Source organism: Vanrija pseudolonga, chromosome 1 (assembly GCF_020906515.1).
Source record: "Vanrija pseudolonga chromosome 1, complete sequence".
In the NCBI taxonomy this organism is placed as follows: Eukaryota; Fungi; Basidiomycota; class Tremellomycetes; order Trichosporonales; family Trichosporonaceae; genus Vanrija; species Vanrija pseudolonga.
The window spans coordinates 1,548,201-1,575,315 of record NC_085849.1 but is presented as its reverse complement, the minus strand read 5'-3'; the positions used below and the strand labels follow the sequence as shown (position 1 = coordinate 1,575,315).

Sequence of the window (27,115 nt, the reverse complement as noted above, 5' to 3'; positions counted from 1 at the left end):
CGGCTTGTGGACGAGGCGGGACGCAACCATGACGCCATCGGGCCGCGACAAGGCTAATCTAATCACCACTGCCACATTGATAGTGTGTCGGGTCATACAACATGCATACAGGTGTCGTCGGTTCGGTCGGTAGCGGTTGGGCGGTGTCGGTCTGGTGCGGTGTCAGCTCTCGCCTGCTTGCGTCCGATCCGAGCGAGCTTACCACGAAAGAGCCAGGACAGCGAGGTATCCGACCGCCGCAAGGCTCAGCACCTTGCCCCAGTGTCGCGAAGCCGCGGCATTACGCTGCTGGACCGCAAAGTCGCCACGACATCCCTCGACGACGACGTCCCCGTCGGCACTCAGCGCAGTCTGGAGGTCGCCGACGGTGCCCTCGCGCGGGGTGCAGAGGATGATGTAGGGGTCGTTGGCGGTCGTGCGCACGGCGGTATTCCACACGCTCCTGCCCCCGGCGGCGATACACGCGTGCGGCACCCGCGTCGCGTCGGTCTGCGTGTGGACTTGTCCGCTGGCGGTGATGAGGCACCCGGACGTCTCGAGTTCCGACCAGATCGAGGAGAGCTGCGAGGACGAGAGGGACATGGCGGGGGCGATAGCTGGGGCGAGGGGGGCAGCGTCGTCGACGGAGCGCGTTTTGATATCCCCCCCCCCCCCCCCGGTGCCAGCTGCATCGCCGTCAACAAACACCCACGCCAAGGGCCAAGAATGTGAGAACTGCGCAGTGCGAACACCACCACCACCACGCCCCAGCGCCAAGATCCCACGCCGCCGTGTTTGAGGTAGTCGCAAGGCGTAGGGAGTAGGATCTTGGTGGCCTGCGACTCCAGTACAGATCGTGGCAGGCCGGCCATCACCACCACCCCAATTGATGATCCGTCCCTGCACCCTGGCACGCCACACACGGCCAAGCGGGCTGTTATCGCCAGCACTCGCACCGGCACAGCGAATGCGCGCCCGCCCACACGTGCAGTGCATAATATTCGCGCACTTGGCGGGCCAAGCATGCACAAGACTCAAGGCGAGGGCACACGCACACGCTAGAGCGACCGAACATCGTAAAGCGCAGCGCGCCGCCCCTCGGCATGCGCCAAGCGTGACGGCGCCAAGGCTCGGCAGGTCGAGCGTGTTTCGGGGTCGCGCGGGGTGGCTCGGCGCGTCGGCGGGTCGTCGTACGTACGCATAAGAGGGTCGAAGGTACAGGCATGCATATCCGCTGCTCAGCGCGAAAGTTAGTCACGGCCTTGTGTGCAGTTGGCGTCGGGCGGGCAAGGCTTCGGTGCAAACCCTCCACCACCACATCGTTCTCGTCACACCATCCCTCTGCTCCACCATCCCTCTGCTCCACCATCACACCCGCCACGCCCATGACGCACGCACCGTATCATCTCTCACGACCAGAGTCACTGAACTCTTGCCGCGCCTCACTCCGCAGCTCACCCACCCACCCACCCAGCGTTTCACCCCCCGCGTCAATGCAGACGCCACCGCCACGGACCGGATCGTGGATCTTGCCCGCCGCCCGGCACTGGCTGTCACGCATGTGCTCGCGGCCCCGCCGCCAGCAAACAGTTTCTGTTCGGCGCGTATTCGCCGGCTCGGGGCCGTGATGTGACTATTGCTGCACTAACTAAGCTCACGCTCATTACCGGCCCTTCACTGCCCACACTCACACTCACGCTCATTCCTGTCTCATTCCCTGCCGACGCCCCCTCCCACACACACCTCCATGCCCTCGCCCCCCTCTTCCTCCCAAATATGGTCCGCCCTCTCCGTCCCCGGCTGCCTCCTCTCCGACGCGGACGCGCGGCCTGCCATGCCAGGCGCGTGTGTGCTTGCTGGCGGGGTAGCGTGGGCGGTGGATTCTGATGCGGGGGTTGGGGCGCTCTTCGCCGCGGCTGGTGAGGCGGGAAGTATGTAGTGACGCCGCTGACACGCAGCATCGCCGTCGCCATCACCATCGCCCTCAGCATCGCCCTCTCCGGGGTACAACCTCAACACGACCCTCTGGACATGTGCCATCCCCAACGGCATCCCCGCGGGCGTGGCGGCCCTCCGCGCGCAGCTCGCCACCAACGCATCGATAAAAGTCGTGGGATGCGTCTTCTATGCCGCTACCAGCGGCGTGGCCGCGTCGTCGGCGTCGCCATCGCCAGTTCCGCCTGCCTCAACGACAAACTGCACCGCCAGTCTATGTGTTCGCTCTCAGGCCACACCTATCCGCCCACCATGGAAGGCAGCTACTGCCCTCACGGCGCTCGTGGCAGCGTACGCGTAAGTCTCGATCCGCCCTCCCGCACCACTGACGCCAGACTGCAACGCGCATGACACTATACACACATACATGACACTGGCACGGACAATACTGTAACACAAGGACGCTTTTTGTACCCCTCTCTCTCTCTCCATGTATGTGCGGACGCGGGGCCTGGCATCAGCGCCCGCCCCATACAGCCACTCACTACGCCGTGAGCATCGTAGCCGCGAGGGACACGACGCCGATCCACCCCCACCCCCACCAGCCGAGGGGCACGCGCTCCCTAGCCTCGGCGGCCACGACGCCGTGCTCCCACTCGTCGTGGTGGTGGTCTTTCGCGAGGGACGTGAGGATGCTGTCGGTTGCCGGAAGGAACGACGCCGTCGAGGCCGCCGAGGTGGGCTCGTCGGGGGGAAGCTCTTCGGGCGGGGCGGGGAGGTACAGCGCCAGGCTGAGCGGGCTGGGGAGCATCGTCTAGTTTCGCCGTCGGCCCGTCCTGTGTGCGTGTGTGCGTCTCGTCAAACTGTTGTGATGCGGGCAAGAAGAAGAAGAAGCGAAGCCGACTGTGTGCGGGGGTTGGTTATGACCTCGCTCGCAAAGGTGGCCCCGCACCCGACTCGAAGCCCCGTGCTGGTCTGTGCGCGCGCACCGGGCTGCATTGCGTATTGTGTGCTAACCCCGCGCAAGCCCCGGGTCGGGGACTCCTTTGTCTGGCATATCTGGTGAATGAGCACTCTCGGGGTCTGAGAATGCGAGAGCGCAGTTCACCGCGCTTAGTGGAGCCGTAGTGGGCACGTGTGCCACTCGTTGGGAGCTCGCGTGCCGAACCGTTTCTGCGTCCGCGGCACTCATATGCAACGAAGAAAATCAGAAGACACGCAACTTCTTGATCGTATAACGGTCAGTATGCTCGCTTGTCACGCGGGAGATCGGGGTTCGATTCCCCGTCAGGAAGTCTTGGAGCGCCTCGCGCTATTCCTTTTGTTCTTGTTGGTCGGTGGGGTGAGGAAGGGAAGAAAGGGAAGACAGGGTGCGAAGGGTGGTGGCGCAAGTGGAGTGGGGGAGGGAAAGTGGCGTCTGTCTCAGTGTGGCACTGACTTCAATCGACGCTTCGGCTTGGCTTGTCGCCCCCGCCAGCTGAAACATTGCATAGGGTTCTTTCTTAGTTAGGACCACCTCAGGCGTATACGACAAAGTTCTCGCCTTTCTTAGCTGGAGAAGAGGATACGGAAAACACGGATGTGGAACGGCGCGTTGGCGCGCTCCTCGCGGTACGCGCGCATCTGCTCGGCCGTGAGCCACGACTTGCGGCCCGTGTCGAGGTCGATCTCGGACAGGCTCTTGGGCGTCGTGCGCTTCCAGAACCACGCGCCGAGCCACATGGCGGCCATGATGGGCGCGGAGAGGAAGGTGTCTGGGTGGGTGAGTGGGGATGCAGGGGTGCAGGGAGAGGGGGGATGCTCACAGAAGAAGTTGTACGCGGCAGCCCTGCCCACGGGCATCTCGCCGATGGGCCAGACAGCCTGTGCGGTGTAAGTTTTTGTGCAAAGTGCACTCGAATACCCGACGCACGATGTAGAACTGGGCGATGATGATAAGGACGATGAGCACCGAGCCGAGGTACGAGCCGTAGATGCCACCGACGGCGCGGTAGGGGAGCTCCTCGACGCTGTGGCCCTGGAGGACCCAGGCCTTGCGGAAGCGGATGTGGCTGATGCAGATTGCGAGCCAGGTGAAGAGCACGGAGAGACCGGAGAGCTGGACGAGCCAGTTGAAGACGGTGGCACCGACGTTGGCGAGGTTGATGTAGGCGATGGGGGCGGTGGCGAGGCAGATGAGCACGGTGACGAGGGGGCGGCCGGCCTTGTCGACGTAGCGGAACGAGCGGGGCGCGTAGCCCGTCTCGGCGAGCGCGGTCATGCAGCGGGATCCGGCGTAGACGGATGACAGGCCGATCGTGAGGACCGACACGCAGATAGTGGCGTTGACGAGGTCTGGCGTTAGTGGCGCCGCGCCAGCACGGGAACTCACGGTCAAGGCCCTTGATGTTGGCCTTCTTCATGACGATGACGAAGGGGGAGGTCTGGGCGCCGGTACCGATCTGGAGGAGGGGCTCGTTGTACGGAAGAGCACACGAGATGACAGTGAGCGAGGTGATGTAGATGAGGGTGATACGCCAGAACGAGTTCTTGACGGCGCCGGGCATCGAGCGGCGTGGGTCGGGCGTCTCGGTGGCGGCGAGGCCCATGAGCTCGGTTCTGGGGAGTAAGCTGGCACCCCTGGCGAGCGACGGCTGACTTACCCCGAGTACGAGAACGCTGCGGTGACGAACATCTGGGGGGCGGGTTAGAGTGACGGAAGCTGACAAAACCCACATAGCAGAGGCCCTTGAAGCCGTTGGCGAAGGCACCCGGGTCCTTCCAGTACTGGCCGCCGAGGTAGTGCTCGTACACGGAGCCCTTGGGGCCCTTGCCGGTGATGCAGACGAGGCCGATGATGATGAAGAGGATGACGACGAACAGACGGAGGATGGACGACCAGAACTCCTCCTCCGCGTAGCCGAGGGTACCGAAGAGGGCGAAGATCTGGCGTCAGCGCGGCTGGTACCGCCACAGGCACACACAATGATGACGACCCAGAAGATGGTGATCCACGCGCCGAGGGGCACATCCGTGGTCCAGTACTGGATCGTAAAGCCGGCAGCGGTGAGCTCGAGAGGGAGGGTGATAAGCCACTGGAAGACGTCTGGGGGTTAATTAGCGCTTATCGCAGCCCGCGGCGCACAGTTCCAGGCCATGGCGCACGCAAAGGACGGGTCGATAAAGCGGCTCGCAAGGGTATAGAAACCGCCCGAGACGGGGTACACGATTGCCATTTCGCCGAGTGCCTGGACGACCTGGGCGTGAGCTGTGGCTAGCGAATGTGGCACCCACGTTCATGAGCATGACACCCATGACGACCCAGGCGATGATGACTGCTGCCGGGCCGCCGGTGGAGAGTGCCGAGCCAGAACCGATCTGGCGTTGTCAGTGGGTGTGTGTCAGTCACTCACACCGCACGCACGAAAAGACCGGTACCAATCGAACCGGACACGGCAATCATCTGCAGGTGCCGCGGCTTCATTTGCTGCTGGAGCAGCGGCTGGTCGTGCGCCAGCAGCTCCTTGGGGATATCACCATGGCCGACGAGACCACTGGGGGGGGGGGGGGGGGGGTTGTCAGTATGTGTGGCGGTGGCGTGGGCTTGGGCTTGTGCATGTCGCGGCCTCCCGCCCACTCCACTCCCACTCACCGAGTGGTACCCGGCGCGCGTTTGAAACTTTCAAACGACAGACCGAGGCGGGTCAGCGCCGACTCCTTGGACGGGTCGTAGAAGTCGGAGCTGGCGCCCGAGCCGATCACGCTGCCAGGGTGCACGCTCACGTGCGCGAGGGCATCCTGGTGCGCGCTCTTGGTCTCGGCGTACTCGCCCTTCTCTTCGAGGCTGAGGCCGGCGCCGAACGGGTGTTGTCCTGCCATGTGGTGTGGGTGCGGGTATGTGTGGGTGGGGGTGCGGGAGGAGCGAAAAGAAAAGACAGTTGCGATGGGCCCAGCCCGTAGTTGCTATTGTAGTGAATGTGTGTAAGTGATGAGAGGGAGGTGGAGCTCAGCTCGGAGAGCTCGGATGAGCGGGTTTCAGGTGGTCCACTGCTTGCTTGCTGCCTGTGCTGCCAAGAATGCTCTGCGTGGGGTGGGTCGGTGGGTGGGTCGCGCGTGCGTAGAGTCCACAGCGCAGTCGCTCGCGTGCGCCGCACGCCGGCCGTACGTATCAAAAACGAAACGCAACAGCGCGCGGGCCTCGACCACCCGTGCGGAGCGAGCGCGAGCGCCACTCGCCCGCCGTGATAGGCTGGGCCCGCCCGCGCGCTCGTTCGTATCATGTCGGACGGACGAGGCGCGGGGGTGCGTGCGTGCGTGCGTGCTGCAGCGGGCGGGCGGGCATTCGGCCCACGCTGGGCTGGGAGGGGCAACCCAGCAGCCAGCCAGCCGGCAGCCGGATATCCGACCTGCGCGGGTGGGAATTACTGCTGGCGTGCTGCATCGTGCGTGGCGGGCGTGAGCTTATCTGCTGTCGGTGCGTGGGGAGTGGAGGGGTGTGGCGGCGGCAGCTGGGTGGCGGACTCGATCTGGTGGAGGCGTCGTTCGAGCCGGAGCACTTCGAGGGCTGATACGGCGGCAGGGTTGAGAGCAACGATAGCGACGAATCTGCGTTGCCGACGTACCACACCCCCACGCCTCCGTGTTCCAGCTTCCCCCAGCTCCCCCCGCCTCACACCTTGTTCTCCTTCGCGCCGCTCCACGGCGGCCCGAATGGCCGTGGCGCCCAAGCTCGATTGCCGAGGCCCCGCCGCTGCAGGCCCCGGCGCGCCAAGCCACGGCGGGGCCTAACGCCACACTGGTAAGAAGCACGCAGGCTCGCGCGTCACGCGGGCCGAGGTTCCGGGGTCAGCGGGCGCCAGCAGCGTGCGCCAGTGTGCGCCAAGGCTCAGCGTGCACGTTAGTCAGTGTGGCGAAGTGGCTAAGCGACAGAAGCAAGGTGAGTCGTCGCTGCGTGCTGCGCGCTGCGCAATCAATCTCGGTCGTTGTCAGGCAAGACCCATACACCAGCCACATCTATACAAATCCCTCGCTCTAGTTGGTAAAGAGGAGGCGGTACAAGCGCGTGTACCACGGGGCGGCGGCACGCTCAGCGCGGTACTGTGAGGTATGTTAGCATTGTGCCATTGTCCACTTGGCCTGCCCGCAGCCAGACTCCACTCACAGCACGCATCTCGTCGACCGTGAGCCACGACTTGCGACCAGTGTCGAGGTCGATGTCCCTCGCGCGGCGGGGGCGGTCCCGCTTCCAGATGTACGAGACGGCCGCGATGAAGATCATGATGGGCATGGCGAGGAACGCGACTGGGGGAGGGAGGTGTTAGCTCGGCTGCTCGCAGGTGAGCTACTACGCCACGACTCACGGAAGAACTGCTCGGCAGCGGCCCGGCCGTGAGGCTGCTCGCCAATGGGCCAGACGGCGACGTAGAACTGGACGCAGATAATAAAGACAATGAGCGTCGCGCCCATCCACGAGCCAAACGTGCCGCCCATGGCCTTGAACGGCAGCTCCTCGACGCTGTGGCCCTGGAGCTTCCATGCGCGGCGGAAGCGGATGTGCGTGATGCAGATCGCGAGCCAGGTGAACAGCGTCGAGAGGCCCGACAGCGCCATGAGCCACTGGAAGACGAGGTCGCCCACGGGCGCGAGGTTGATGTACGCGAGCGGGCCGGTCGCGATGACGATGAGGACCGAGTAGAGCGGGCGGCCGGCCTTGTCGACGTACGTGAGGAACTTGGGCCCGTACCCCTGCTCGGCGAGCGCCATCATGCACCGCGAGCCGCCGTATGTCGCCGACAGGCCCATCGAGAGCACCGACACGCAGATGGTCGCGTTGACGAGGTGGTCGAGGCCCTTGAAGCCTGCTTTCTTCATGACGATGGTGAACGGCGAGATCTGCGCGCCGGTGCCGACGTTGAGCAGCGGCTCGTTGTACGGCAGCGCGAGGCCGATGATGACCAGCGAGGTGATGTACACGAGCGTCACGCGCCAGAACGTGTTCTTGATGGCCGAGGGCATCGTCTCGCGCGGGTTGGGCGTCTCGGTCGCCGCGAGGCCGACGAGCTCGGTGCCAGAGTACGAGAAGGCGGCGGTGACGAACATCTGGGCGTGGTGTGAGCTGACTACGCACGACAAACCTCAGCTCGACTCACCGAACAAACACCCTTGAAGCCGTTGGCGAACGCGCCCGGGTTCTGCCAGTATTTCCCGCCGACATACTCTGAATACGCGCCGTCCTTGGGGCCACCGCCACAGATGCACACGATGCCGATGATGGCGAAGATGATAACCAGGGCCAGTTTCAACACCGAGCTCCAGAACTCGCCCTCGGCGTACCCCAACGTCCCGAACAGGCAGATGATGATGACGAAGACGTAGAAAATCGTGATCCATGCGCCGAGGGGCACCGCGTTGGTCCAGTACTGCACCGTCATGCCGGCGACCGTGAGCTCGAGCGGGAGGATGGTGAGCCACTGGAATGTGTCTGGGGGCGTCAGCCTCGCTCCTGTTGCTTCCCGTGCAGCTTACAGTTCCAGCCCATGGCACACGCGAACGACGGGTCAAGCATGCGGCTTGCGAGCGTGTAGAACCCCCCGGAGACGGGGTACAAAATGCTCATCTCGCCCAGCGCCTGGGTAACATTCACAAGCATGATGCCCATGCTGATCCACGCGATGAGCACGCCGGCCGGCCCGCCAGCCTGCAGCGCGGTCCCGGATCCAACGAACAGACCCGTGCCGATCGATCCGCCGACGGCGATCATCTGCAGGTGGCGCGGCTTCATCTGCTGCTGGAGCAGTGGGTTGTCCTGCGTGCGGAACTCTTCGGGGATGTCGCCGTGGGTAACGAGGCCGCTGGAGCGAGCGCGTTAGCGCGAGGTCGTCGGCGGGGCGAGGAGCAGGCCAAGCTGCCCATCCTTCGCATGCTCGTCGCTGCGCGACCCGCAGCACTCACCGAGTCGCGCCCGGCGCGCGCTTAAAGCTCTCAGGCGTCACGCCCAGCCTGGTCCACTTGCTCTCCTTTGACGGGTCGTAGAACTCGCTAAAGCTCGGCTCCTTGACCTTGACGCTGGCGGACGGCGACGGCGTCGGCGGCGCCGCAGCGTGCCCCAGCATGGCGGGGTTCTTCTCCTTGTCGTCGAACATGGGGGGTGGGGGGGTGGGGTTACTGGGCCATGGAACAGAGGTGAGTAGCGTTAGTTATGCGTCGCTGCGTTGCTTGCTCCGTTGCTCCGTCCGGCCAGACGTCAGCCGACCTGCAGCCTAGCAAATCCTCGCCCGCCGTCGAGTCAGCCGCCCTCCGCATTCCCGACGCGCGACCGAATGGCAGTGGCTGTCGTCTCGCTTGGACTTCGGCTTGTAAGGCGATAAGGGACGAGTAAGGGGGGGAGGGGAGGGAGGATGAGGGCCGACTCAGGAAAATGGGCACAAGAATTTTCCAACTTTTTCACCGACGAGCCGATCGCCCGGCGCCGGCGCGCGACAAATGGCCGGAATAGGTGGAATCTGTGCGGCGCGGCACAGGGCAAACGGCGTAACGGAGGGAGAAGAGCTGCGTTGCTATGCATGTACAGTAGGCAGGCGCTTAGGAGGGGAGAGGAGGGACAGTAGTAGGCGCTGACAGAGAGCGCCTGATGCATGTCGGGTCACGGCCGCCTGCTGGCTGCCTCTCTGCCACGGACAAGTTGCTACGTACCCTTTGCCGTCGAGGCGAAAAGACCGACCCTGGCAGGTTGGCAGGCATCAATCAACAGCTGATCGTGGTGGCCCACTGCGACTGCTCTTCGCCTTCGTCGTAGAGCCCTCCTAACCCCCTCCCTCAGGCGAGCTTATCGCCTCTATGTAGGGTATGCATGCAGCTGTGCAGACAGACCGCCCTGCCAAGTACCTCTCGCGCGCCTGCCCGGCGTTCGTCGACGACACGACGCCACGCCTAAGCGTCTGGCGTGTGCGAGCTGGCTACTCTGCCTCACTGCTGCGCCAAGGTATGATTTCAGGCTCGGCGCAGCATACTGGCCATGGTCTGCTGGCAGTGGCCACCAGTCCACGGCCACTGGGGTCATCACGCCGTCACCGTTCATCCGTGAGCCAGCGCCGACTGGTCTCCGCCACCCTCACACGCATGTACCCGTCTACTCCAGTCGCTCTCGCTCTCGCTGCCACAGTCCACTCGTCAGTGCCTCACATCAGCATCAGTCAGCCCGCCACACGGCCAGTCAGACGCGTGCCGCGCTCGAGCCCGCTCGCACCGTCCACTGGCGCGCACTCGCCCGGCTCAAACCCGGCCGCTCATGCCGGCCCTAGCGCGTGGGGAGCGTCAAATTCCACCGACCAGACGAGACGAGACCAGACCAGGACCACCAGCGGCACGGCATCCAGATACATCTATCGTGTACAGCGCGGCGCGCGTGATTAGAGCGCGTGTCGTGGCGGCTGGCAGGGCTGGGCGAGGCGGGGGGCGGGTCGCTTGCGGGTCGAGTCGGCACACCGGCCAGGTCTATGTCGCACACATACGCCTACTCCTTCTTGAAGTACTGCGATGTGACGGCCTGCCCTGCGATAAAGTTGAAGACGGTCTCGCCGGCGCCGAGGTAGCCCTCGGTGAAGGTGCGGATCGACGACTCGGGGATTTGTTCCGTCGCGGGGCTGTTTGCGAGTGCGCGAGCGAGGCGACCGATGTGAAGCGGTCCATAAGTCGTGACATGTATGGTGCGCGTCGGCGTGATCGAGTATCGTGTTGAGAGCAACCCGTCAGCGAGTGGCCACGCGACCTGCATAACCGGCTGGCTAGCTTTCTGTTGTCCACTACTCACGTGAAGCCCGTGGTCTTCTTGACGCCGGCGAGGATGGTGGACACGGCGAGCGCGTCAACGGCGTAGTGGACAAGGCGACCGAGGACCATTGTGATGATGTGTGATGGATGGCGAATGGAGCGTTGTCGATGGCGAGGCAGCAAGATGAATCAATAGCACGTCTCACGTCTCGTCTCGTCTCTGTCGGCGCTGTTCGGCTCGACGCGCACACGGACCGGCAAAGGGAAACGGCTGGCACGTCGATCGCGTCTGGCCACCACGTGGGATTATGTAAGCAAATGGTGCCTCTGCGCCACCCACCTGCCAAGGAATGCCCAGTCAAATGGCGGTGCAACGCTCGAAATCGAGGGACCCCGCACACACATGCTCCATCACGCATCGTGCAACTTATTCTTGTCGATACACTTTCCATACCGTCGCACACCCCACCCACCGCGACACAATGGACTACAAACCCAGCGACCAGCGATATCGCCAGCGGCAGCCGGCCCTCGAAGACCTCGACGTGCCCCCGCCATACTCGCCACAGGAGACGGTACCGCGCCCGCGCTGGCCGCGCGCGCTCCCCACCCCGCCGGCCCAGGCGCCGCTGAGCCCCCTCGAGCTCGAAGTCAAGTACCCCGACGGGCGGCGGCCGAACGAGCGGCACGAGCAGCGCGAGCCAACACCACCTACGCCAGGGTGGTACCGCAACCCCTCGTCGTCGACGACGCAGCGCAGCCCACTGCGTATCGTCGCCCCGCCACCGCCCCAGCACCAGCCGCAGACCCAGCAGCAGGACTACCTCCTCTCGCCGAACCGCACGCTGCCGCCCGGCGCGGCGTTCCCGTTCGCCGCGCTCGCAGCCGGCCCAAGCTCCGACCCACACGTCACGCCGTTCCCCGCCGGCCCTGCGACTGCTGGCCCGAGCACGTCGCCCGCGCGCGCCGTCTCCCCCCGTCCACCAGCCACCCTCAGCTCCATCCCCCTCGGCATCCTCCACCGCATCCTCCAGCTAACGCTCGACCCCCGCGCCACGCCAGAGAGATACCGCGCTGACCCCGAGGTCGAGAGCGCGCGCAGGCTCTGGTGGCTCTTCAGGAGTATCCGCGGCGTCGACCGGCGCTTCTTCTTAGGTGGGTCGTGAGTGGCTGTACGCGTGCTAACCCGCCAGTTGCGACGTCCATTGTCCGTGCCCGCTTCCTGCCCATTTACCAGTCCCAACTCCCGCCCGGCACGTCCTCCCACCCCTTCCCGCCCGTAGGCAACGCGGAAGACGTGACCGCTGAGCCTGTGTTCAAGCGGCGCTCGCGCGAAGCCGCCGTGCTCGACCGCTTTGTTGCCGTCCGTGTGGGCGAGGACCTCCGCAGGGCCGAGAGTGAGCTGTGCGAGGACTCGGGGCACGAGACCGAGGTGTTTACGAGGCTGCAGGTGAGTTGTGCTCCTGGCATCTGTTCCAACTCACACATCCCCAGCCCGCAGCCCGCATCGAGGACCTCCTCCTCACCATCCCGCCCAGCCTCATCACGCCATGGGGCCCCCGCGCGGCGCCGCACGCCGCCCTGCCCCTCCCACACACGCACCTCGCCGTCGCGCTCTCCCCGCTCTGGGCCCAGCTCCACCTCTCCTACTCGCCCATAACGGCGGCCAACCTGACCGGTTTCAACCGCGTCGGACGCACGTTCATCGTCGAGGTGCGCCGCGGACGCTCCCCCGAGGAGACGGTGCGCAGGATCCACGAGGCGCTCGAGGATATCAGCCGCGGGCTGCTGCCTTGGGGCTCGCGTGTGGGTTAGGCGCGCCGAGCGTAGCCAGGGGCGGAGATGCTCAGAAGTAAGGTGGGCGTACAGGCCCCCGAAGGTCGAGGTCGCGTGAGCGCACAGGCCCCGTTGTTGGACCGTTGCAGAGTGCAGCTCGTCGGACCATTGCACAACAGTAGTGATAATCCCGCGTAGTAGACTCGGCTCGCACCCTAATGCACACCACCCCACCCACCCACCCACCCACATACTTGTAAGCTTGTAATACATCTCTACTGTATCAACGGCATGTGTAATGGTATAGATGTGCTGGGTATCGTGGTTGTCGTCGTCGTCTCGTCCTCCCTACTTGTCGCCCTCGGCGCTCGGCGCGCGCTCCGCAACCCACTTTCTGACGGCCTTGCGGCTCTCAGCGAGCACCCACGCACGGCGCCAGCGGTTCTCCTTGGCCTTGTGCTCGTCGGGCGTCTCGGGCGCGGCGTCCACGGCGCCAGGGATGGGCGCGACGCCCCACTCGTGCCAGAGCTCCATGATGCGCCCGCAGGACGGCCAGATATCCTCCCACTCAACGTCAAAGAGGAGGTACCAGCCTTCTGGGAGCGGTATGCGCTCGAGGCGCGTAGCGAGGAGAATAGACGTCACGGCGAGGACGTGCGGTGGTTGTTGGGCATACAGGGGCGTGAGGAGGCTGGCGGGTGAGCAAGGGTAATAAGAAGCAACCCACGCGTCATTCAGGATGGACCAGCACCGCTGCGCGATATCCCCCTCGAACACGAGGTCGAGGATGCGCAGGTAATTCACCACATGGGAGTACGGCAGGTCGACCTGCATGTTGAATCCGAGGCGCTTGAGGATCTGGAGCTCGTTGTACTGGATTGCGTCTTTCCCTGCGGCGTGGTGTGAGCGGCTAATCGCCACGATTGCCAGCGACTCACACTCCCAAAACACGGTGCTGTGGAAGCTCGGCACGTCAAACTTGAGCCCGTCCCACAGTTTCCCGCCGAGCGCGAGCGCGCTCAGGTCGCTGCCTACGGGCAGAGATAGGAGGTGCTGTACCCTTGCCTGCAGGAACATGTACGTGTTTATCAGGTCGCGCAGGCGGACGGGCGTCTCGTTGAGCTTGGTCGCGAGGTAGAGGCACGAGACGGAGAGGTCCTGCGTGGGTGGGTGAGCGAGCGTCTTCACGGGATACCCACGTTGACGCCGAACGTCGCTAGGGACGAGACGTAGAAGAAGCGGTGGAAGACGACCTGCGCGGTGGCCATGGTGCTCTGTGGCCTGGGTATGTGGTCAGCGATGCCACCCCGCCGTCCTCGTCCGCCTCACAGCTCGAGAAGGATGCCCGCCTCCTGGATGAGCATGCACCCCGCGACGCGCAGGTCGGCCTCGAGGTCGGAGGGCACGCCGTCAGCGCTGCTCGGCGTGTCGAGGATCTGCGCGAGCGTGGCCAGGGGGTGGGGTTGTGGGGGCATGGTGTGGGCGTGTCGGGACAACAACAGGCTGCAAGTGGTGGACCAGTTGGCCAAAGTGATCCACCAAAGTGGAGGCCTGGAGGCCGTTGGTTCGGCCGGGATAAATGACCCAAAAATGCGACTTTGAAAATTGGAGCAGGGTGCTTTGTTGCCACCTAGACGTGTTGAAACAAAAGTCGGAAACGAGCAGCGACGATAACTCAAACGACCATTGTCACACGCCGCAGCACTTAAGGCAGCATCGCCAGCACCCCCCCTCACCCCTACCCCACACCACACACACCGCCATCATGTCCGACGACGACTGGGGTGGGTATCGCTGCAGGCCAGCCCACGGCTCGGCACGCCGCACACGACCAAGACCAAGCTGACACCTGCCCCCAGACGTTGACGTCGACACCCCGTCGACCTCGACCCCGCAGCCGACCATCGCGCTGCCCAAGCCCACGCAGAACAAGTGGGCCGGCGAGGACGAGGAGGAGGTGGGTGTCGGTGTGGCGTCGTGCGCGTTGGTGCGGCTCGTCGCTGGATAGCAGAGCCGCATCACACCACCGTGCCCGTTCACTAGCGCGCCCGAGCGCTACTAGCCTTGCGCGCCTTGCACAACCTTGCTGACCACACCACAGGACGACTGGGACGTGTCCGATTCCGAGAAGAAGGCCGCCCCCGCCCCCAAGACGGGCGCCACCGCGGCCCCGCCCAAGAAGAAGATGACGCTCAAGCAGAAGCTCGCTGAGAAGGAGCGTCTGGCTGCCGAGGCTGTGAGTGGGCACTAGCTACGGTCGCGCAGCGGCCGTGGCGCGGAGCGGGTGACGAGCGGCGAGGGGTATGAAGCGGTACAGTCATCGACAGTGCCGCTAGCCTTGTCTGCTGGCCTCAGCCCCCCACCCGCCACCGCCGGCCTTCGGCCGACGGCGACGCGTGCGTGCTGACACCCCACCCAGCGCGAGCGCGGCGACACCAACGACCTCATCGACGAGCGGACAGAGCAGGACAGGCGGCGAGAGGCGCGCCAGAAGGAGCTGGACTCTGACCTGGCCGTCGCGTCCGACCTGATGGGCGACCTGTCTGTGGACCGCAGCGAGGCGCTCAAGGCGGTCCTCACGGCCAAGCCGGTGACCAAGGCCGACTTTGCCGAGCTGAGCCGCAACATTGTCGTGGCCATCACGAGCAAGCACGAGACCAACGGGCTGTACCCCGGCTTTGTGGAGCAGCTGGCCAAGGACCTCGTCGAGTCGCTCTCGGCCGTGCAGACGCGCAAGGTGTCGTCGTCGCTCTCGGTTATCGGCAACACCAAGCAGCAGGAGGAGCGCGACAAGGCGTCGGGCAAGAAGAAGGGCGGCGCGGCCAAGCCCAAGCTCGGCGCCACCAAGGCGCTCGGCTCAAAGGTCGACACCGAGGCGTACGACGACGTCCTCGACGACGACGACTTTATGTAGAGTGGTACATTGCATGTAGCGCGAATGAGCGGCGGGCGTAGCCCGGCCGCTCTGGCATTGGCCTAGCTAGGCTGCAGCGCGGCGCGACACAACTACTGATCTACAACAACGGTGTCGCGCAGCAGCGCCTCACACAGGCCCAACAGCTGGGCAATACGCCCGAGGACGGGCCGCTTGGCCGCATACCTAGCTTTCACCGTGGCAACGTTATCCAGGCCGAGGCGCACGAACCGCGCTTGGGCATGCAGCGCGACGTCCTCGGACCCCAAGACACGCGCCTGCGCGACCACGTCGAAGAGGTGTCCGCGCGCCTCGTCGACGCCAAGTAACCCCGCATGCCCGAGCCCCACGACCGCCCCTACGCCGAGGGTATGGTGCGCGCTCTCCTCGGCATGGACGAGCTCGGCAGTCGCCTCGACGCGCGCCCAGTCGTTCGCGCGTTCGCGTAGCGCGAGCACGTCGAGCTGCGCGTCCAGCCACCCCGCGAGCGTGTCGAGCTCGTCCGTCATGCGCCGGAGGTGCAGGAGCGCGAGGGCGTGCAGGCTGCTGATGAGTTCGAGGGCGCGGGAGGCTGCGGCGAGGGTGTGTGCCGGCGTTGGCTCTTTGGCTGCGGGAAGGGAAGAAGGGGACGACGAGCCAGAGAGGAGCGCGTACAGCGCCTCCACTGCGCCCACGAGCAGCTCCTCGCGCTCGCTCACTGCCCCGCTTGACGAGGCGAGCGCGATCGCCGCGTTGATCTCGGGCAGGGTGCGTGGTGGTGTGCGACTGAAGGTTGGTGCCGTCGCGACGGGCGACAGCGGAGACGTAGGCGACACGGGCTCGCTCCATGCCATCGCTGTGCTGGGCGGCGTTGGTGGCGGCGGGGGGCTCTGGACGTCTGAGGTACCGCCCGTCAGCAGGGCAGGCGGGCAGGCGACGCCGACGTACCCATTGTGTCGTCGGCGGAGATGTAAGTGGTGTCAACACTCGTCTGATCTACGGGCCGTTCGCTCGCTGCGCTCGCTCACTCGCTGACACCCCGCGCCATGACGTGCTCCACGCCGCACAGACCACCACCACCCCACCCCTCCTGGGCCATGTATTGCATAGAGAATGTGATGCGATGGTAATACGTACACTGCGCGGGCCGGGCGCGCGGGGAGGGAGTCGAGTCGTCGAGCAATGTCCAAGATCATGGTCGGTCGTGAGGCGTGGGGGAGGGGGAAGGGGGGACGTGGGACGTGGGACGTGGTCGTCGTCGTTGGGGAGCGTCCGGGTCGTTGGTTAAGCACAAACAGCTTGGGCCAAGCCCCAGCTCGCAGTATTGCGGCAGAGCAGCTGGCGCCTCTCTGCGCCGCTCGCTTACGACTTGTCACTGAACTGGAACGGACAGTTGACACCCGTAAACGAGTCCGTCGACACCGGCTTGGTCACCATGCCGACAATCCCCTGTCTGATTTCGATGGTCCACTTGAGGTCGGCCCGCTGCACCCCGGGGAACTGGTACTGGCACGCGTTGTACATGTCCGACCACGTAGTGTCGGACGTGTTGAACGCGACATAGCTGAAGTGGATGGGGAAGACGACCGGCTGGTCCTTCTTGTTCTGCACGGTAAACGACTTCTTGTTGCCCTGGGCGATGATCTTGCTCGACTGCACGTCGTAGATCGTAGCCTGGACATTCGAAAAGCGCACCGGCAGCCAAGAGCTCGTCGCGTCCACCAGCAGGTGCAGGCCGGCGTCGAACGAAAAGTTGGCCGGGATACGCGTGATGACCGGCAGCGAGGTATCGTTGTTCAGCTGGAACGGGTCGGGCTGGTACCACGACCACACGGCCGCACGGGGGATCGTGAAGAAGAGCACGACGATAAGACTGTTCGTTAGCACGGTGCCACACCAGCCCACACTCACGCAGCGATAAAGAAGAAGGCGATAAAGACAAACCACGTGCGGGTAAGCCATCGGATACCACACATGCCGCGCTGGTCACGGTTCCAGGCCTTGATGGCAGTGTTGCGCTCGTCGGACCGGATCTCCTTCTTGCCTCGCCTCGACTGGGCGTGGAGCTCGCCCTTCTCCCACTCGGGGCCAAGCACCGGCACCGACACCATCTCGGGGTCGCGCGCCTGGCTGTAGTCGTGTCGCATAGGCCTGGCGCCAACCTCGCCCGTGCCGGCGGGTGCGACATGGTCGTACACGGGGCGGTACCTGGAGCGTTAGCCAAACAAATCTCACCTCGCCCCAACCTCCCACTCACTGCTCGTTCTTGGCCACGCCGTACATCTCGCTCCAACGTGGTCCGGTGCCGTCAAAGTCGGCGCGGACGTCAAAGCCCATATCGCGCTCCTCGCCGAGCTCATAGTAGTCGTCCTTGTGCGCCTGCGGCTTGTTGTAGGACTTCTTTGAGCGGCCACCGGCGCCAGATGGGAAGTCTGGCTCGTCGAGCGAGGCCGCACGGCCATCGCCGGACATGTAGAATTTGGACATGACTGGGTGGTTTGCTGTGTGTGTGATCTGGCCGATGGGACTGCGTGGGCGCTAGAGAGGTTGGCTTGTTACACAGTCACCGGAGTTGTAATTGTTGGGTTGTTGTTTCTCTGGTGTAGTATTACGCTGGTGCGTAGAGAGCGGCTTCCAGGACGATGGAGAGGGAGGAGGAAGGGGAGAAGGTCGGTGTGAGAGTAAGGATTGTGAAGGATGTTGGATGTCGAAGGTCGTCTCTGGGATTCTGGATGGGATTCGAGAGCAAGTAGCACGAGGTTGTTGGCACATTTAGAGTGGCGGCGGGTCAGGCAAGGGGAAGGCAGAGGCGAGGCGATCGCTGAACGGGAGCAAATTTCCACGTGGTATGGTGTCGTGCCTGACATGCCTTGCCCGACGCCTGTTAGTGCCACTTTTGATGTGAAACCCCTCATTCCAGTAAAGTGGGTTGAGAGCCGAGTTTCAACATTGGAGATAGATACAATTCAAAGCCGGCGGGGCTTTTGTTGACACGGTGAGTGAAGCAGCAGCAGTAACGGCAGGCAGGAGGGTAGGGGGGAGATCAGCTGGGCTTAACTAGTGCACCAACCAAGGGTCGAGGCGAGAAGCAACGAAGCAGACAAGGGATGTGCAGCAGTGTCAGGAGCGCTGCAGCACTTGGGCGCGAGCTCGCAGCCGAGCCCCCGAAGCTACCGCCTCGTCGGGCGACCACAGCAGACGGGACAGTCAGCGTCGGGCGATCAACTGTCATACATGACAGCGTAGTACAGTCTGTACATGAGTGCAACGCGTCATCGTGCTGCGTGCAGTGCAGTGTCCCCCTACGGCCTACCATGTATGCGGTGCGGGTTGCAGGGCCGAAATGACGGTGGTGCCACCTGAAAATGGCACCGCTTTATGGTTTGGTTTGTCGGCGCCGGGGCGGCGAGGCAAAGGCGAGGCGAGCAAGGGAAGGAAGGAAGGCACGCGCCCCGGCGGAGAGGGAAGGCGGCACGGGGCGCGCGCGTCCAAGACAGGACAGACACTGCAGGCAGGCAGGCAGTGATGGCTGGTAACACACTGCGCGACAAGGCAGGCATACATGCAGCAAGGAGCCGAGCCGAGCAGTGACCTCGAACCACCCCTCACCCCCCACCCCGGTCAATCACTTCTCATCCACCGCATCATCATCTCCTTCAATCTACTACGATCTACACGCACCACGCCAGATCGACGTCGACCAACGCGCTATTGTCAACTGCGCGACGCGATCACTCCCCTCCACTCACGCCCCCACACGTCCCACCCCATCCCACGCACACTACCTAGGGGTCAGTGTCTCGTCGTCCTCGTGCTGCCACTGCAGGCACCGCATATCATCGACACTGGCCAGACCAGCCAGTCTCGACTACATAGGACGCACTCCTCCTGTGCTCCCTGCTCTACTCGACCGATTCACATCTCGGCGTGTTACACTCACACACTCGGCCCGTTGCGACCACCACCACAACCACAACATCGCTCGTTGGCATCCAGCACGTATAGAACGCACAGCGCGCACAGCAGCAGCACACTCCTCCCCGCGCCATGTCGTGCGCCTCTGGCCTCCCCGGCGTCCTGCTCATCCTGGCCGCGTGTGTCGTCCTCGCGCTTGTATCCTTCAACACCCCGCTCCTCAAGACATTCTACTTTCTCGAGGCCAACTTTGCCAACGGCGACTATGCGGGCAGCCTCAGGCTCGGCACGCTGGGCTACTGCCTCACCCAGAGCGGGTCAGAGAACTGTGTCGGCCCTCAGGTCGGCTACAACTTTGGTAGGTGTGGTGGTGTGTGTGTGAGTGGCAGCGCTGATCCCCTCCCCCTCTAGACCTAAACACTATTCTCAACGTCAAGCTGTTCAACATCCCCAGTGTCATCTCAAAGGCACTGACATACACGCTCATCCTCCACCCGATCGCCCTGGCTTTCGCGGTCATCTCGCTGATTTGCGGCCTGCTTGACCTCATCCCTGGCTTCAGCGTGCTGTGCTTCCCGACGTGTTTCGCCGGCATCGCGGGAGGCATCACGCTCATTGCCTTCATTTTCGACCTGGCCATTTTCTTCATCGCCAAGTCGAGAATTCAGAGCGTCAGCGGCGCGTCAGCCAACGTTGGCGCCGCCGTGTGGATGACGCTCGCCGGATGGCTGCTGTGCGGTTTCGCAGGCTGTGCTTGGGGCATGGCCGGCTGCTGCTGCTGCGGAGGCGGTGGACGCAGGGACAACAACAACGGCCGCCGTCGCCGTGACAAGGAGATGGACGACTACAACCGTGACACGGACATGAGACTCCAGGCCCTCCGTGACGACCAGCGCCGCCAGAAGGAGCAGGACCTGCCCAACTTCCAGCCGTACGAGCGCGTGCCCCAGAAGGAGGACCACGAGGACAAGTATCTGTACGACGACTCTCCCGCGTCATCCCAGCCCAGGCCGCTTCGCCGCGACGGTTCGGTGCTCCAGGGCGTGGGTGTTGGGTACGGTCGCAAGCAAGGCACCCCGCAGAACGGTTACGGCGGTGGCCCCAACGACTACGGTTACGGACAGCAGGGCCTCGCGCCGCAGCGCCAGCCTTCGACCGGTAGCAGCTATATGACTGCCGGCGCGGCTGGTGTTGGTGCTGGCGGCGGCGGTGTCGACCAGCCTCACCGCGGTGGACACGACTACAACCAGAACCAGGGCTACGAAGAGTTCAACGACAACTACAACTACAACCAGGGCCAAGGCCAAGGCCACGGTGATTGTGAGTGGCTGAGCGAGTGAGTAAGTATTCAGCTAACACTCTCCAGACTACAACGACCCCTACGGCCAGCAGCAGCAGCCGCAGCAACACTACAACCAGCAGGGCTACAACGACCCGTACGGCAACCAGCAGGGATACGCACCGCAGGCCGCCGCGCCTCAGGGCGGGCACGACTACTACGCGGGCGGAGCCGCTGTTGCCAGCCGAGCTCCCGCATCGGCCGATTCGCATGGGTACCACGACCCGGGACCAGTGGTCAACCCCGCTGACCCGTACCACCACGCGTACGAGGACGACGGACTGGGCGGTATCGGACGTGCGGCAACAAGTCCCGCGCAGGAGCGCGAGTACACTGGTCACCAAGGCTTTGGGTACACTACTGCGCAGCAGCAGGGGCAGCCGGCGTCGCCGATCCAGGTGCCGACACCACAGCACCTGGTTAACCCTCAGCAGTCGAGCCTGTTGAACCGCCAGCACTCGGTGTCGTCAGAGTACAGCCAGGGCCAGGAGCACATCACGTCGCCGACCGGATACGGAACGTACGTCGGCGCCGCGTACCCGCCCGTTCCGCCGCCGGTGCAGATGCCGACGGCGCACGAGGTGGACGAGGTGGACGAGGCGCCCAGACCGCCGAGCTACGGCCAGGTTGCCGGCGCGTCGACGTACCAGCCACCACCAGAGAAGAGCAGCTCGGCTGTGAGGCAGTAGGGGGGTGATACAGGAAACACGGGGCATAGATGCGTGTAACGCGTAATGTTCACGGAGACGACGACCGTCACGAGGGGTGGAGTTTGTACTGTACTGCGATTATGCTAGCGGATGCACGACTGCAAGGAGAGCACGAGCCCGCAGGGCGAGTGCGCGAGGTGGTGTGGTGGTGGTTATCAGCAAAAGGCGGCACAGAAGACAAGCGTGAGGTTCAATGGCGCACCGGCCGCCCAGTCGCGCCAGCCGCACAGCAGCGGTCTCACGTGCCCGGCGGTACACACGACCACCCACGCCATACGCAATGACCTGACCTCGTCCATACGCCACGGGTGCTACGGGGGTACTGGGGGTATACTTGAACAGTGATCCGGACCGAGCCAGCGCAAGATCACAAGCTCAGCTCCAGCCACGAGCTTACTCGCGCACCTCGGCCCGCCTCTCGGCGCTGCGCGCCTCGAGCGGGCCTGCTCACTCGCTGGCCCACTTCTGCGTCCACACCTTGGCCTCGGCAATAGCGGCCTTCTCGTCCTCCTTCCAGGCCTGCGCGACGTCGTTGGCGAGCGGGTCGTCTGGGTTGGGCGCGCCGAGGAGCGCCTGGATGGAGAGGAGCACCGTGCGGATCTGGAGCGCGGGCGACCAGCGGTCCTTGAGGATGTCGAGGCAGATACGGCCGAGTTTGTCTAGGCGCGGGGCGGCGCGTCAGCGCCGGGCCGGGCCGAGGGCGGGCGGCAGCAGGCAGTGGTGCTAGTGCCCGCTCGCACGCTGCGCGTGCGTGCTCGCTCACGACGACTCACCAATGTTCGGGTGGTAAATCTTGGTCAGGAAGCGCACCTTGGGCGGGTTCATGGGGTACTCTTCCGGGAGGAAGAGCTCCGCCTTGAAGATGCCGCCTGGGGTGGTGTCAGCGTCGACGATCGGGGGAGGCGTCGTTGGGGCATGGCATGGAGGCTGGCGGGCGCCCGCTCGCCCGCTCGCTCGCTCGCTCACCCTCGTACGGAGAACTCTCGGGCCCGGCTATTGTCACGTCAAAGTAGCGCAGGTTGTCCTCGTGGGGCGCGGCGGTGATGCCGGGGGGCGAGTCGGACATGAGGCGCTCGGTTTCCTGTGGTGAGCGGCGAGCGGAGCGAGCCGTGAGCCCCGAGTGGTCGCAGACAGGGAAGGAAGGACGTTGCATGCGGCGGCGGGGAGGCAGAGGAAGGCGCAGGTCAGCCGTCGTCCCCTCGACAAGCGCACCACCCACCTTGAGGATACGCTTAGGAAGGCCAGCCATGGTGCTATGTCTAGCGTGCGTCAGTGCGTCCTTGCTTGCCGCCTAGCGTACCGTTGTGCTGTCTGTCGATGTTGTAGGTTGGCTGGAAGAGACCAAGTCACTGATATCACAATGTAAGTGACGGTCGCAAGGCGTCAGTGGGCGGTGCGATTGCGGCGGCGGCGGCGTGCGTTAGGCTGGGGTGGGGATGAGGCGTTACGTAATGTTCACACGAGCTATGACATCAGGGGTGGGCCAGGACTGACCCGAAGTCAAAAGACGAGGTCAAAGAGTCGGCGGGTGTCCTCAACGGCACTGACCACGGCGCGCGCGCCGTCGACAGCTACGCCGACACCTCGTCCCCACAACACGATTCATGCAATGACTTTAAATGACTTCTACACAAACACAGTGAACCCCCGCTCCCTGTCGGCCTTGGGCAGGCCGTTCCACCAGTCAGCCGCGTCGAGCTCCTTCCTCCCGGCCGTCTTGACGCGCGTAACCGCGAGCCAGGAGGCCGGGCCAGCGGCGTCGGCAACAGTCGCGACGAGAAGTCGTCGGCCAGGGCGGTCAAGCAGCGCCGTGCCGGGCGCGTGCGGGCCGAGATCGGCCGCGGCGGCCTCGGCCCGTCCCACGCCCAGCAGCTGCACGCTGTTGCCCGCCAGCTCGGCCCACAGCGGCGCCTGGTGCCCGAAGGCGCGGTGCCGCCTGTCCACTGTCGTTGCGGAGTGACTAGCCCAGTCGACCCGCGCCGTGTCCCCCGTCACCTTGGGCGCGCGGGTCACATTTGCGCCGTCCTGCGCGTGCGGGCGGCTCTCGCCCCGCAGCAGCTGCCGCAGGACAGCGACGAGCAGCCTGCTGCCGACGTGCGAGAGGTCGGGCAGGAGCGAGGCATACGTTGCGTCTGGGGGGATTGGCTGGCGGCGTCAGCTCGCAGCAGGCACAACCACTCACGACACCCTCGACAGCGCCGAGGATCGCGCCAGAGTCGACGCCGGCCTCGCGCTTGCCGACCGTCTGTACGCTCACGCCCGTGTGCTTGTCCCCGTTCGCGATCGCCCACTGGACGGGCGCTGCGCCGCGGTACTTGGGCAGTAGGGAAGGGTGGACGTTGAGCGCGTGCCCGAACGGCTCGAGCAGCGGCGTCGGCACAATGTGTCCGAAGGACGCTGTGAGCAGGAGATGCGCCGGGTCGTGCCGCTCAAACGGGTGCGGGAAGGTCGCGCCCTTCAGCCCCGTGCGGGGGACGTCGTGTACCGTCAGCCCGCGCTCGAGTGCGTACGACTTGATCGGGGCTGGCGTGAGCGGCGTGGTTGGGAGTTACTCACGTGAGAAGAGCTGCGAGCGCCGCCGGCCGCCCAGCTGGTCGGGCGGGGAGAGCACCGTGATCGACTGCCATACGTCTGTTGTCAGCGGAGCACTGGGTGGGAGCGCTTACCTTCGGCCCCCAGCACCGCGTCGAGTGCAGCGACCGAGAAGGCGTCCGAGCCGCAGAAGAGGATCTTGAACGGTTCGGCGGTGGAGGTTGTCGAGTGCTGATGCCGCCGGGAGCCGGCGCGGGCAACGGCGGCGGTGTGCGCTAGTGGCCGCGCGGGGATGGCGGCGGCGCTTGTGCTTGCCCATGCATTTGGGCGTGCGGCGATGCGCTGCATTGTGGTTTGTTGGTGGTTTTGCAGAAAATGTGGCGAGATGGCAAGAGTGCGATGAAATGTGGTAGTGATCGGCATGTTCAACTGCGGCTGCTGCTGCGGCTTGTTGTTTCGAAAGTGACCGCTGTTGCAATCGTCGTCGTCGTCGTCTGCCGCCCCAACTTTAACAGTCACCTTTCCCACAACAACACACTCAACTGCTCACACATCTCCGTCGGCATTGCAAGTTGAGCACACTTGTAGGGCACAACACACCACACAGCCTGGCCTAATCACAATTGATTAGACCTTGTTCGGCCCTGTACCAGCCAGCCAGACGCGCGCCGAACGATACAAACCCCGGTACAGCCGCATCACACCAGCTAGGTTAGCAGCTCGTTCCCAGGAACCACACTGCCGCTCGCTGCACAACACACTCCAGCCTCTGTCAACTGCAGCACCTGCAGCAACGTACTCTGTGAAAACACACGCCAACGCCCCTCCCATCGCCGGCCCCGCGTTTCTCGCGTCATGGCCCCGAGGTAGAAACCCCCCGAATGGCAACCCTCCACCCTCTCGACGCACCGCCTTGAACACGGCCATTGCGAGATCCAAACTTGCCAACTCCCACACTTCTACTTCTTCTCTGCCGAAAGACAACACCGACGCCCCATCCCCTCCCCATCCCCCAGCGCGGTGCCCACCGCCCGCCATGCACCTCTGGCTTGGGCTCCTGGCGCTCGCGGCCGCGCCCCCGCCAGCAGCCGCCTACGTCCCCGCGCTGCCGGTCAACGACTCGACCGTCATCCCCTCGTCCTCCCTCACCGTCAAGTGGGTCAACCCCCTCGGCCTCCCGGGCGTCTACGGAAACAGCAAAGTGTGAGTAGTCAGCCCATGGTGCGCGAGTGTTGCCCGCTGCGGCGGCGCCTCTCGTGGGCACGACGTGCCCGTTTCGGCGCACTCGCCGCGCGCAGCCCTCGAGGTATTGCTGACACAACCCCCAGCTCGTATCAGCTCTCGGCCGACACCCACACCACCAACGTGACACAAGGCGCCCTCGTTCACTTTACAGAGGAGACGATGGGCCCGAACGTCACCTCGTCGACGCCGTGGATCGCCTACATCTCGTGCGATGCCAACGAGACCAACGCCAGCCAAGAGTGGGGTGAGTGCTGCGTGCTGCGCAAGCACGAAGAGGGCTGCGCAGTGTTTGAACCCAAAGCCAAAGCCAAAGGCACCAGCATCCCCGCAGCCAGCCACTCGCAGCAGCAGCAGCCACTGACTTGCTCGCAGACATGATCACACTTGCGCGCGACCGAGGAGCCGTGTCAGCTGTAGGTCTGCCCATCGCCCATCTGCGCGCGCCATACTCACGCCGCCCAGCTCCTCTACACCCTCTACTCGTCCGCCTGCCTCCTCAATCAAAACTACATTCAGAACTTTGAAAAGCCACTCGATGTCTTTTGCACGTCGAGCAAGGACACGGCGAGGCTGTTCAACTCGCAGTTTGTCAACACAAACGACACATACTTTTACTTTAACGCCCAACAGCTAAATAACTCGTGAGTGGTGGTGTCCTGTGTGCCGCCGCTAAAGATGCAGCGCAAGCGATGTGAATACGACACTCGCAGGCGGCAACCTGCCGCATATGAGCTACCTCGCCGCTACTATTGTTGCGCGTAACGACACTGATCCTCTTCCGACGAGTACAGCACCCCAGCCGACCGATTCCACCGACAGCCCCTCGGGTGGAGGCAAGAACAAGGGCATGATTGCGGTGTATGTCATCGCCGGCTTCATCTCGGCCATGGTGTGTATCACCGTGTTCTCCGTCATCCGTCGATCGCTCGCACCTCAGTCACAACAGCCCGAGGCAGGGCCGGGAGAGCCGCCACAACCATTACGGCGTGTGGGCCTCACACAAGCCATCATCGACACGTTCCCGATCATCAAGTTTAACAAGGAGGGCAACTCGCCGCGTGCGCAGCAACGGCAGGTCTACTCTTCTCCCCCACGACAAAGCAAGAAAGGGGAACCGTACAAGCCCAACGAGTCGCAAATAGGTGTCATGCTTCCTGAGCTGCGGGCTCGCAACAGCACAGTGTCGAGCAATCACTACGGCGGCAGCACGCGGATAGGGAGCATCGTGTCGCCCAGTGCATCAATCCGCGACTCGGCTCTGTACGAGGCTGAGCCTGAAGAGTTTTACGAGGCTCGCGAGGTGCAACTCCCCGAGACACCGTCGATCGTATCCGACGACCAGTGTCCAATCTGTCTACTAGAGTTCGAGACCGGCGACGACCTGCGCGTGTTGCCGTGCGAGGGACGGCACCGGTTCCACCAAGTGTGCGTCGACCCGTGGCTACTCAAAGTGTCGACGAGCTGTCCGCTGTGCCGAAAAGGTGTGTGCGTTGTGCTGAGCATGACTGACGCCAGACTTCAATCCCGAGGCGATTGAACAACATGCCGAGAGCAGTGATGAGGACGCCGAGCACGACACCGCCCCCACGCGCATCACGGCGCGCTACCTCGCGCTCATCAAGCGCGCGCGCCGGCGGATGAGCAGTTACGGCGGCGAACGCGACCGCACCACGAGCGTATCGTCTGCACGGCCACGCGACGAGCAGACGGGGCCGGGCGGATACTGAAACTGATCAGGCATCAGACCAACAACAAACCACAGAGATGATGAGACCTAAGACCTATAGACTGTACACCACGGACTTTGACATGCATTGATTGTATCATGGTAGTGGGTGCGGGGAGGCGTTGTTGTTGGCGGCGTTGCCGCCGTCGTCGGCGGCGTCAATATGCACAGCGGAGACCACGTCGTGTCGTTGTCGCTGCTGCTGCTCTCGCCACCATCGCCGCCGCTGCCACCGGCCAGCATGCACGCGCCGGGTCGTTTGTCCAACCCACGACCTCCTAGGACCACCCCCACCCCCCACCCACTCCCCCACCGCC

At 64.2% G+C, this 27,115-nt stretch overlaps 13 protein-coding genes and 1 non-coding gene across 15 annotated transcripts; 6 read left to right on the top strand and 8 right to left on the bottom strand.

Moving 5' to 3' along the window:
- Nucleotides 1-198: 198 nt before the first annotated feature.
- On the bottom strand, nucleotides 199-582 carry LOC62_01G000613 (uncharacterized protein; the record flags this gene model as incomplete). The annotated part of the gene is made up of 1 exon (XM_062767060.1): nucleotides 199-582. The coding sequence occupies one exon, from the start codon at nucleotides 580-582 to the stop codon at nucleotides 199-201; it is 384 nt and encodes a 127-aa protein (XP_062623044.1).
- Nucleotides 583-1,726: 1,144 nt separating this feature from the next.
- Nucleotides 1,727-2,325, top strand: LOC62_01G000612 (uncharacterized protein; the record flags this gene model as incomplete). Its single annotated transcript, XM_062767059.1, has 3 exons — nucleotides 1,727-1,898; nucleotides 1,968-2,271; nucleotides 2,310-2,325. 3 exons carry the CDS (start codon nucleotides 1,727-1,729, stop codon nucleotides 2,323-2,325), a joined length of 492 nt encoding a protein of 163 aa, XP_062623043.1.
- Nucleotides 2,326-2,458: 133 nt separating this feature from the next.
- On the bottom strand, nucleotides 2,459-2,725 carry LOC62_01G000611 (uncharacterized protein; the record flags this gene model as incomplete). Its single annotated transcript, XM_062767058.1, has 1 exon — nucleotides 2,459-2,725. The coding sequence occupies one exon, from the start codon at nucleotides 2,723-2,725 to the stop codon at nucleotides 2,459-2,461; it is 267 nt and encodes an 88-aa protein (XP_062623042.1).
- A 412-nt stretch (nucleotides 2,726-3,137) lies between these two features.
- LOC62_01G000610 lies at nucleotides 3,138-3,209 on the top strand. The gene has a single exon. It is a non-coding gene; the product is annotated as a tRNA-Asp (tRNA).
- Nucleotides 3,210-3,462: 253 nt separating this feature from the next.
- On the bottom strand, nucleotides 3,463-5,772 carry inda1_2 (Amino-acid permease inda1; the record flags this gene model as incomplete). Its single annotated transcript, XM_062767057.1, has 11 exons — nucleotides 3,463-3,668; nucleotides 3,720-3,777; nucleotides 3,827-4,248; nucleotides 4,286-4,512; nucleotides 4,557-4,588; nucleotides 4,630-4,839; nucleotides 4,878-4,999; nucleotides 5,039-5,150; nucleotides 5,188-5,271; nucleotides 5,318-5,447; nucleotides 5,546-5,772. The coding sequence occupies 11 exons, from the start codon at nucleotides 5,770-5,772 to the stop codon at nucleotides 3,463-3,465; spliced, it is 1,830 nt and encodes a 609-aa protein (XP_062623041.1).
- Nucleotides 5,773-6,872: 1,100 nt separating this feature from the next.
- Nucleotides 6,873-9,046, bottom strand: inda1_1 (Amino-acid permease inda1). Its single transcript, XM_062767056.1, has 6 exons — nucleotides 8,845-9,046; nucleotides 8,419-8,744; nucleotides 8,043-8,374; nucleotides 7,254-7,992; nucleotides 7,055-7,194; nucleotides 6,873-6,990 (listed from the first exon to the last, which is right to left on the bottom strand). Exons 1-6 carry the CDS (start codon nucleotides 9,033-9,035, stop codon nucleotides 6,925-6,927), a joined length of 1,794 nt encoding a protein of 597 aa, XP_062623040.1. The 5' UTR covers nucleotides 9,036-9,046; the 3' UTR covers nucleotides 6,873-6,924.
- A 1,178-nt stretch (nucleotides 9,047-10,224) lies between these two features.
- Nucleotides 10,225-10,849, bottom strand: YIL156W-B_0 (putative protein). The gene is made up of 2 exons (XM_062767055.1): nucleotides 10,703-10,849; nucleotides 10,225-10,535 (listed from the first exon to the last, which is right to left on the bottom strand). Exons 1-2 carry the CDS (start codon nucleotides 10,789-10,791, stop codon nucleotides 10,406-10,408), a joined length of 219 nt encoding a protein of 72 aa, XP_062623039.1. The 5' UTR covers nucleotides 10,792-10,849; the 3' UTR covers nucleotides 10,225-10,405.
- A 225-nt stretch (nucleotides 10,850-11,074) lies between these two features.
- On the top strand, nucleotides 11,075-12,669 carry LOC62_01G000606 (uncharacterized protein). The gene is made up of 3 exons (XM_062767054.1): nucleotides 11,075-11,817; nucleotides 11,856-12,112; nucleotides 12,157-12,669. Exons 1-3 carry the CDS (start codon nucleotides 11,145-11,147, stop codon nucleotides 12,475-12,477), a joined length of 1,251 nt encoding a protein of 416 aa, XP_062623038.1. The 5' UTR covers nucleotides 11,075-11,144; the 3' UTR covers nucleotides 12,478-12,669.
- Nucleotides 12,670-12,726: 57 nt separating this feature from the next.
- CCNL2 (Cyclin-L2) lies at nucleotides 12,727-13,913 on the bottom strand (the record flags this gene model as incomplete). The annotated part of the gene is made up of 5 exons (XM_062767053.1): nucleotides 12,727-13,129; nucleotides 13,166-13,328; nucleotides 13,377-13,596; nucleotides 13,638-13,719; nucleotides 13,768-13,913. 5 exons carry the CDS (start codon nucleotides 13,911-13,913, stop codon nucleotides 12,787-12,789), a joined length of 954 nt encoding a protein of 317 aa, XP_062623037.1. The 3' UTR covers nucleotides 12,727-12,786.
- A 212-nt stretch (nucleotides 13,914-14,125) lies between these two features.
- On the top strand, nucleotides 14,126-15,418 carry eif3j (Eukaryotic translation initiation factor 3 subunit J). The gene is made up of 4 exons (XM_062767052.1): nucleotides 14,126-14,222; nucleotides 14,298-14,395; nucleotides 14,540-14,674; nucleotides 14,858-15,418. The coding sequence occupies exons 1-4, from the start codon at nucleotides 14,204-14,206 to the stop codon at nucleotides 15,350-15,352; spliced, it is 747 nt and encodes a 248-aa protein (XP_062623036.1). The 5' UTR covers nucleotides 14,126-14,203; the 3' UTR covers nucleotides 15,353-15,418.
- A 26-nt stretch (nucleotides 15,419-15,444) lies between these two features.
- On the bottom strand, nucleotides 15,445-18,075 carry LOC62_01G000603 (uncharacterized protein; the record flags this gene model as incomplete). Of its 2 annotated transcripts, XM_062767050.1 has the most annotated exons (3): nucleotides 17,589-18,075; nucleotides 17,243-17,539; nucleotides 16,420-17,204 (listed from the first exon to the last, which is right to left on the bottom strand). In XM_062767050.1, exons 1-3 carry the CDS (start codon nucleotides 17,816-17,818, stop codon nucleotides 16,694-16,696), a joined length of 1,038 nt encoding a protein of 345 aa, XP_062623034.1. In that variant the 5' UTR covers nucleotides 17,819-18,075. The 2 variants fall into 2 exon arrangements, with proteins under 2 accessions (XP_062623035.1, XP_062623034.1); XM_062767051.1 differs by lacking the exons at nucleotides 17,243-17,539; nucleotides 17,589-18,075 and adding an exon at nucleotides 15,445-16,187 and having other exon boundaries at nucleotides 16,280-16,443.
- Nucleotides 18,076-18,941: 866 nt separating this feature from the next.
- On the top strand, nucleotides 18,942-21,404 carry RIM9_2 (pH-response regulator protein palI/RIM9). Its single transcript, XM_062767049.1, has 3 exons — nucleotides 18,942-19,604; nucleotides 19,658-20,566; nucleotides 20,613-21,404. The coding sequence occupies exons 1-3, from the start codon at nucleotides 19,379-19,381 to the stop codon at nucleotides 21,272-21,274; spliced, it is 1,797 nt and encodes a 598-aa protein (XP_062623033.1). The 5' UTR covers nucleotides 18,942-19,378; the 3' UTR covers nucleotides 21,275-21,404.
- A 173-nt stretch (nucleotides 21,405-21,577) lies between these two features.
- On the bottom strand, nucleotides 21,578-24,222 carry Ube2n (Ubiquitin-conjugating enzyme E2 N). Its single transcript, XM_062767048.1, has 8 exons — nucleotides 23,962-24,222; nucleotides 23,852-23,926; nucleotides 23,478-23,818; nucleotides 22,932-23,440; nucleotides 22,515-22,554; nucleotides 22,262-22,376; nucleotides 22,069-22,164; nucleotides 21,578-21,954 (listed from the first exon to the last, which is right to left on the bottom strand). The coding sequence occupies exons 1-8, from the start codon at nucleotides 24,173-24,175 to the stop codon at nucleotides 21,743-21,745; spliced, it is 1,602 nt and encodes a 533-aa protein (XP_062623032.1). The 5' UTR covers nucleotides 24,176-24,222; the 3' UTR covers nucleotides 21,578-21,742.
- A 145-nt stretch (nucleotides 24,223-24,367) lies between these two features.
- Nucleotides 24,368-26,874, top strand: RNF13 (E3 ubiquitin-protein ligase RNF13). Its single transcript, XM_062767047.1, has 6 exons — nucleotides 24,368-25,030; nucleotides 25,156-25,316; nucleotides 25,445-25,485; nucleotides 25,535-25,713; nucleotides 25,754-26,553; nucleotides 26,588-26,874. The coding sequence occupies exons 1-6, from the start codon at nucleotides 24,864-24,866 to the stop codon at nucleotides 26,797-26,799; spliced, it is 1,560 nt and encodes a 519-aa protein (XP_062623031.1). The 5' UTR covers nucleotides 24,368-24,863; the 3' UTR covers nucleotides 26,800-26,874.
- Nucleotides 26,875-27,115: the final 241 nt, after the last annotated feature.

Excerpts from the sequence above, each read along its gene's own strand:
- inda1_1 (XM_062767056.1), bottom strand. The coding sequence starts at position 9,035 with ATGTTCGACGACAAGGAGAAGAACCCCGCCATGCTGGGGCACGCTGCG. Across the intron at positions 7,195-7,253 it reads CGCTGCCGAGCAGTTCTTCC|TCGCGTTCCTCGCCATGCCC; the intron begins GTGAGTCGTGGC and ends TCCCTCCCCCAG. Across the intron at positions 6,991-7,054 it reads CGGTCGACGAGATGCGTGCT|TACCGCGCTGAGCGTGCCGC; the intron begins GTGAGTGGAGTC and ends CATACCTCACAG.
- YIL156W-B_0 (XM_062767055.1), bottom strand. The coding sequence starts at position 10,791 with ATGGTCCTCGGTCGCCTTGTCCACTACGCCGTTGACGCGCTCGCCGTG. Across the intron at positions 10,536-10,702 it reads AAGAAGACCACGGGCTTCAC|CCCCGCGACGGAACAAATCC; the intron begins GTGAGTAGTGGA and ends ACTCGCAAACAG.
- LOC62_01G000606 (XM_062767054.1), top strand. The coding sequence starts at position 11,145 with ATGGACTACAAACCCAGCGACCAGCGATATCGCCAGCGGCAGCCGGCC. Across the intron at positions 11,818-11,855 it reads CGACCGGCGCTTCTTCTTAG|TTGCGACGTCCATTGTCCGT; the intron begins GTGGGTCGTGAG and ends CTAACCCGCCAG. Across the intron at positions 12,113-12,156 it reads AGGTGTTTACGAGGCTGCAG|CCCGCAGCCCGCATCGAGGA; the intron begins GTGAGTTGTGCT and ends ACACATCCCCAG.
- eif3j (XM_062767052.1), top strand. Across the intron at positions 14,396-14,539 it reads CCGGCGAGGACGAGGAGGAG|GACGACTGGGACGTGTCCGA; the intron begins GTGGGTGTCGGT and ends ACCACACCACAG. Across the intron at positions 14,675-14,857 it reads AGCGTCTGGCTGCCGAGGCT|CGCGAGCGCGGCGACACCAA; the intron begins GTGAGTGGGCAC and ends CACCCCACCCAG.
- RIM9_2 (XM_062767049.1), top strand. The coding sequence starts at position 19,379 with ATGTCGTGCGCCTCTGGCCTCCCCGGCGTCCTGCTCATCCTGGCCGCG. Across the intron at positions 19,605-19,657 it reads TCAGGTCGGCTACAACTTTG|ACCTAAACACTATTCTCAAC; the intron begins GTAGGTGTGGTG and ends CTCCCCCTCTAG. Across the intron at positions 20,567-20,612 it reads AGGCCAAGGCCACGGTGATT|ACTACAACGACCCCTACGGC; the intron begins GTGAGTGGCTGA and ends AACACTCTCCAG.
- Ube2n (XM_062767048.1), bottom strand. The coding sequence starts at position 24,175 with ATGCAGCGCATCGCCGCACGCCCAAATGCATGGGCAAGCACAAGCGCC. Across the intron at positions 23,927-23,961 it reads CGCGGTGCTGGGGGCCGAAG|ACGTATGGCAGTCGATCACG; the intron begins GTAAGCGCTCCC and ends CGCTGACAACAG. Across the intron at positions 22,165-22,261 it reads CGAGAGTTCTCCGTACGAGG|GCGGCATCTTCAAGGCGGAG; the intron begins GTGAGCGAGCGA and ends ACACCACCCCAG.
- RNF13 (XM_062767047.1), top strand. The coding sequence starts at position 24,864 with ATGCACCTCTGGCTTGGGCTCCTGGCGCTCGCGGCCGCGCCCCCGCCA. Across the intron at positions 25,486-25,534 it reads ACCGAGGAGCCGTGTCAGCT|CTCCTCTACACCCTCTACTC; the intron begins GTAGGTCTGCCC and ends CACGCCGCCCAG. Across the intron at positions 26,554-26,587 it reads CTGTCCGCTGTGCCGAAAAG|ACTTCAATCCCGAGGCGATT; the intron begins GTGTGTGCGTTG and ends GACTGACGCCAG.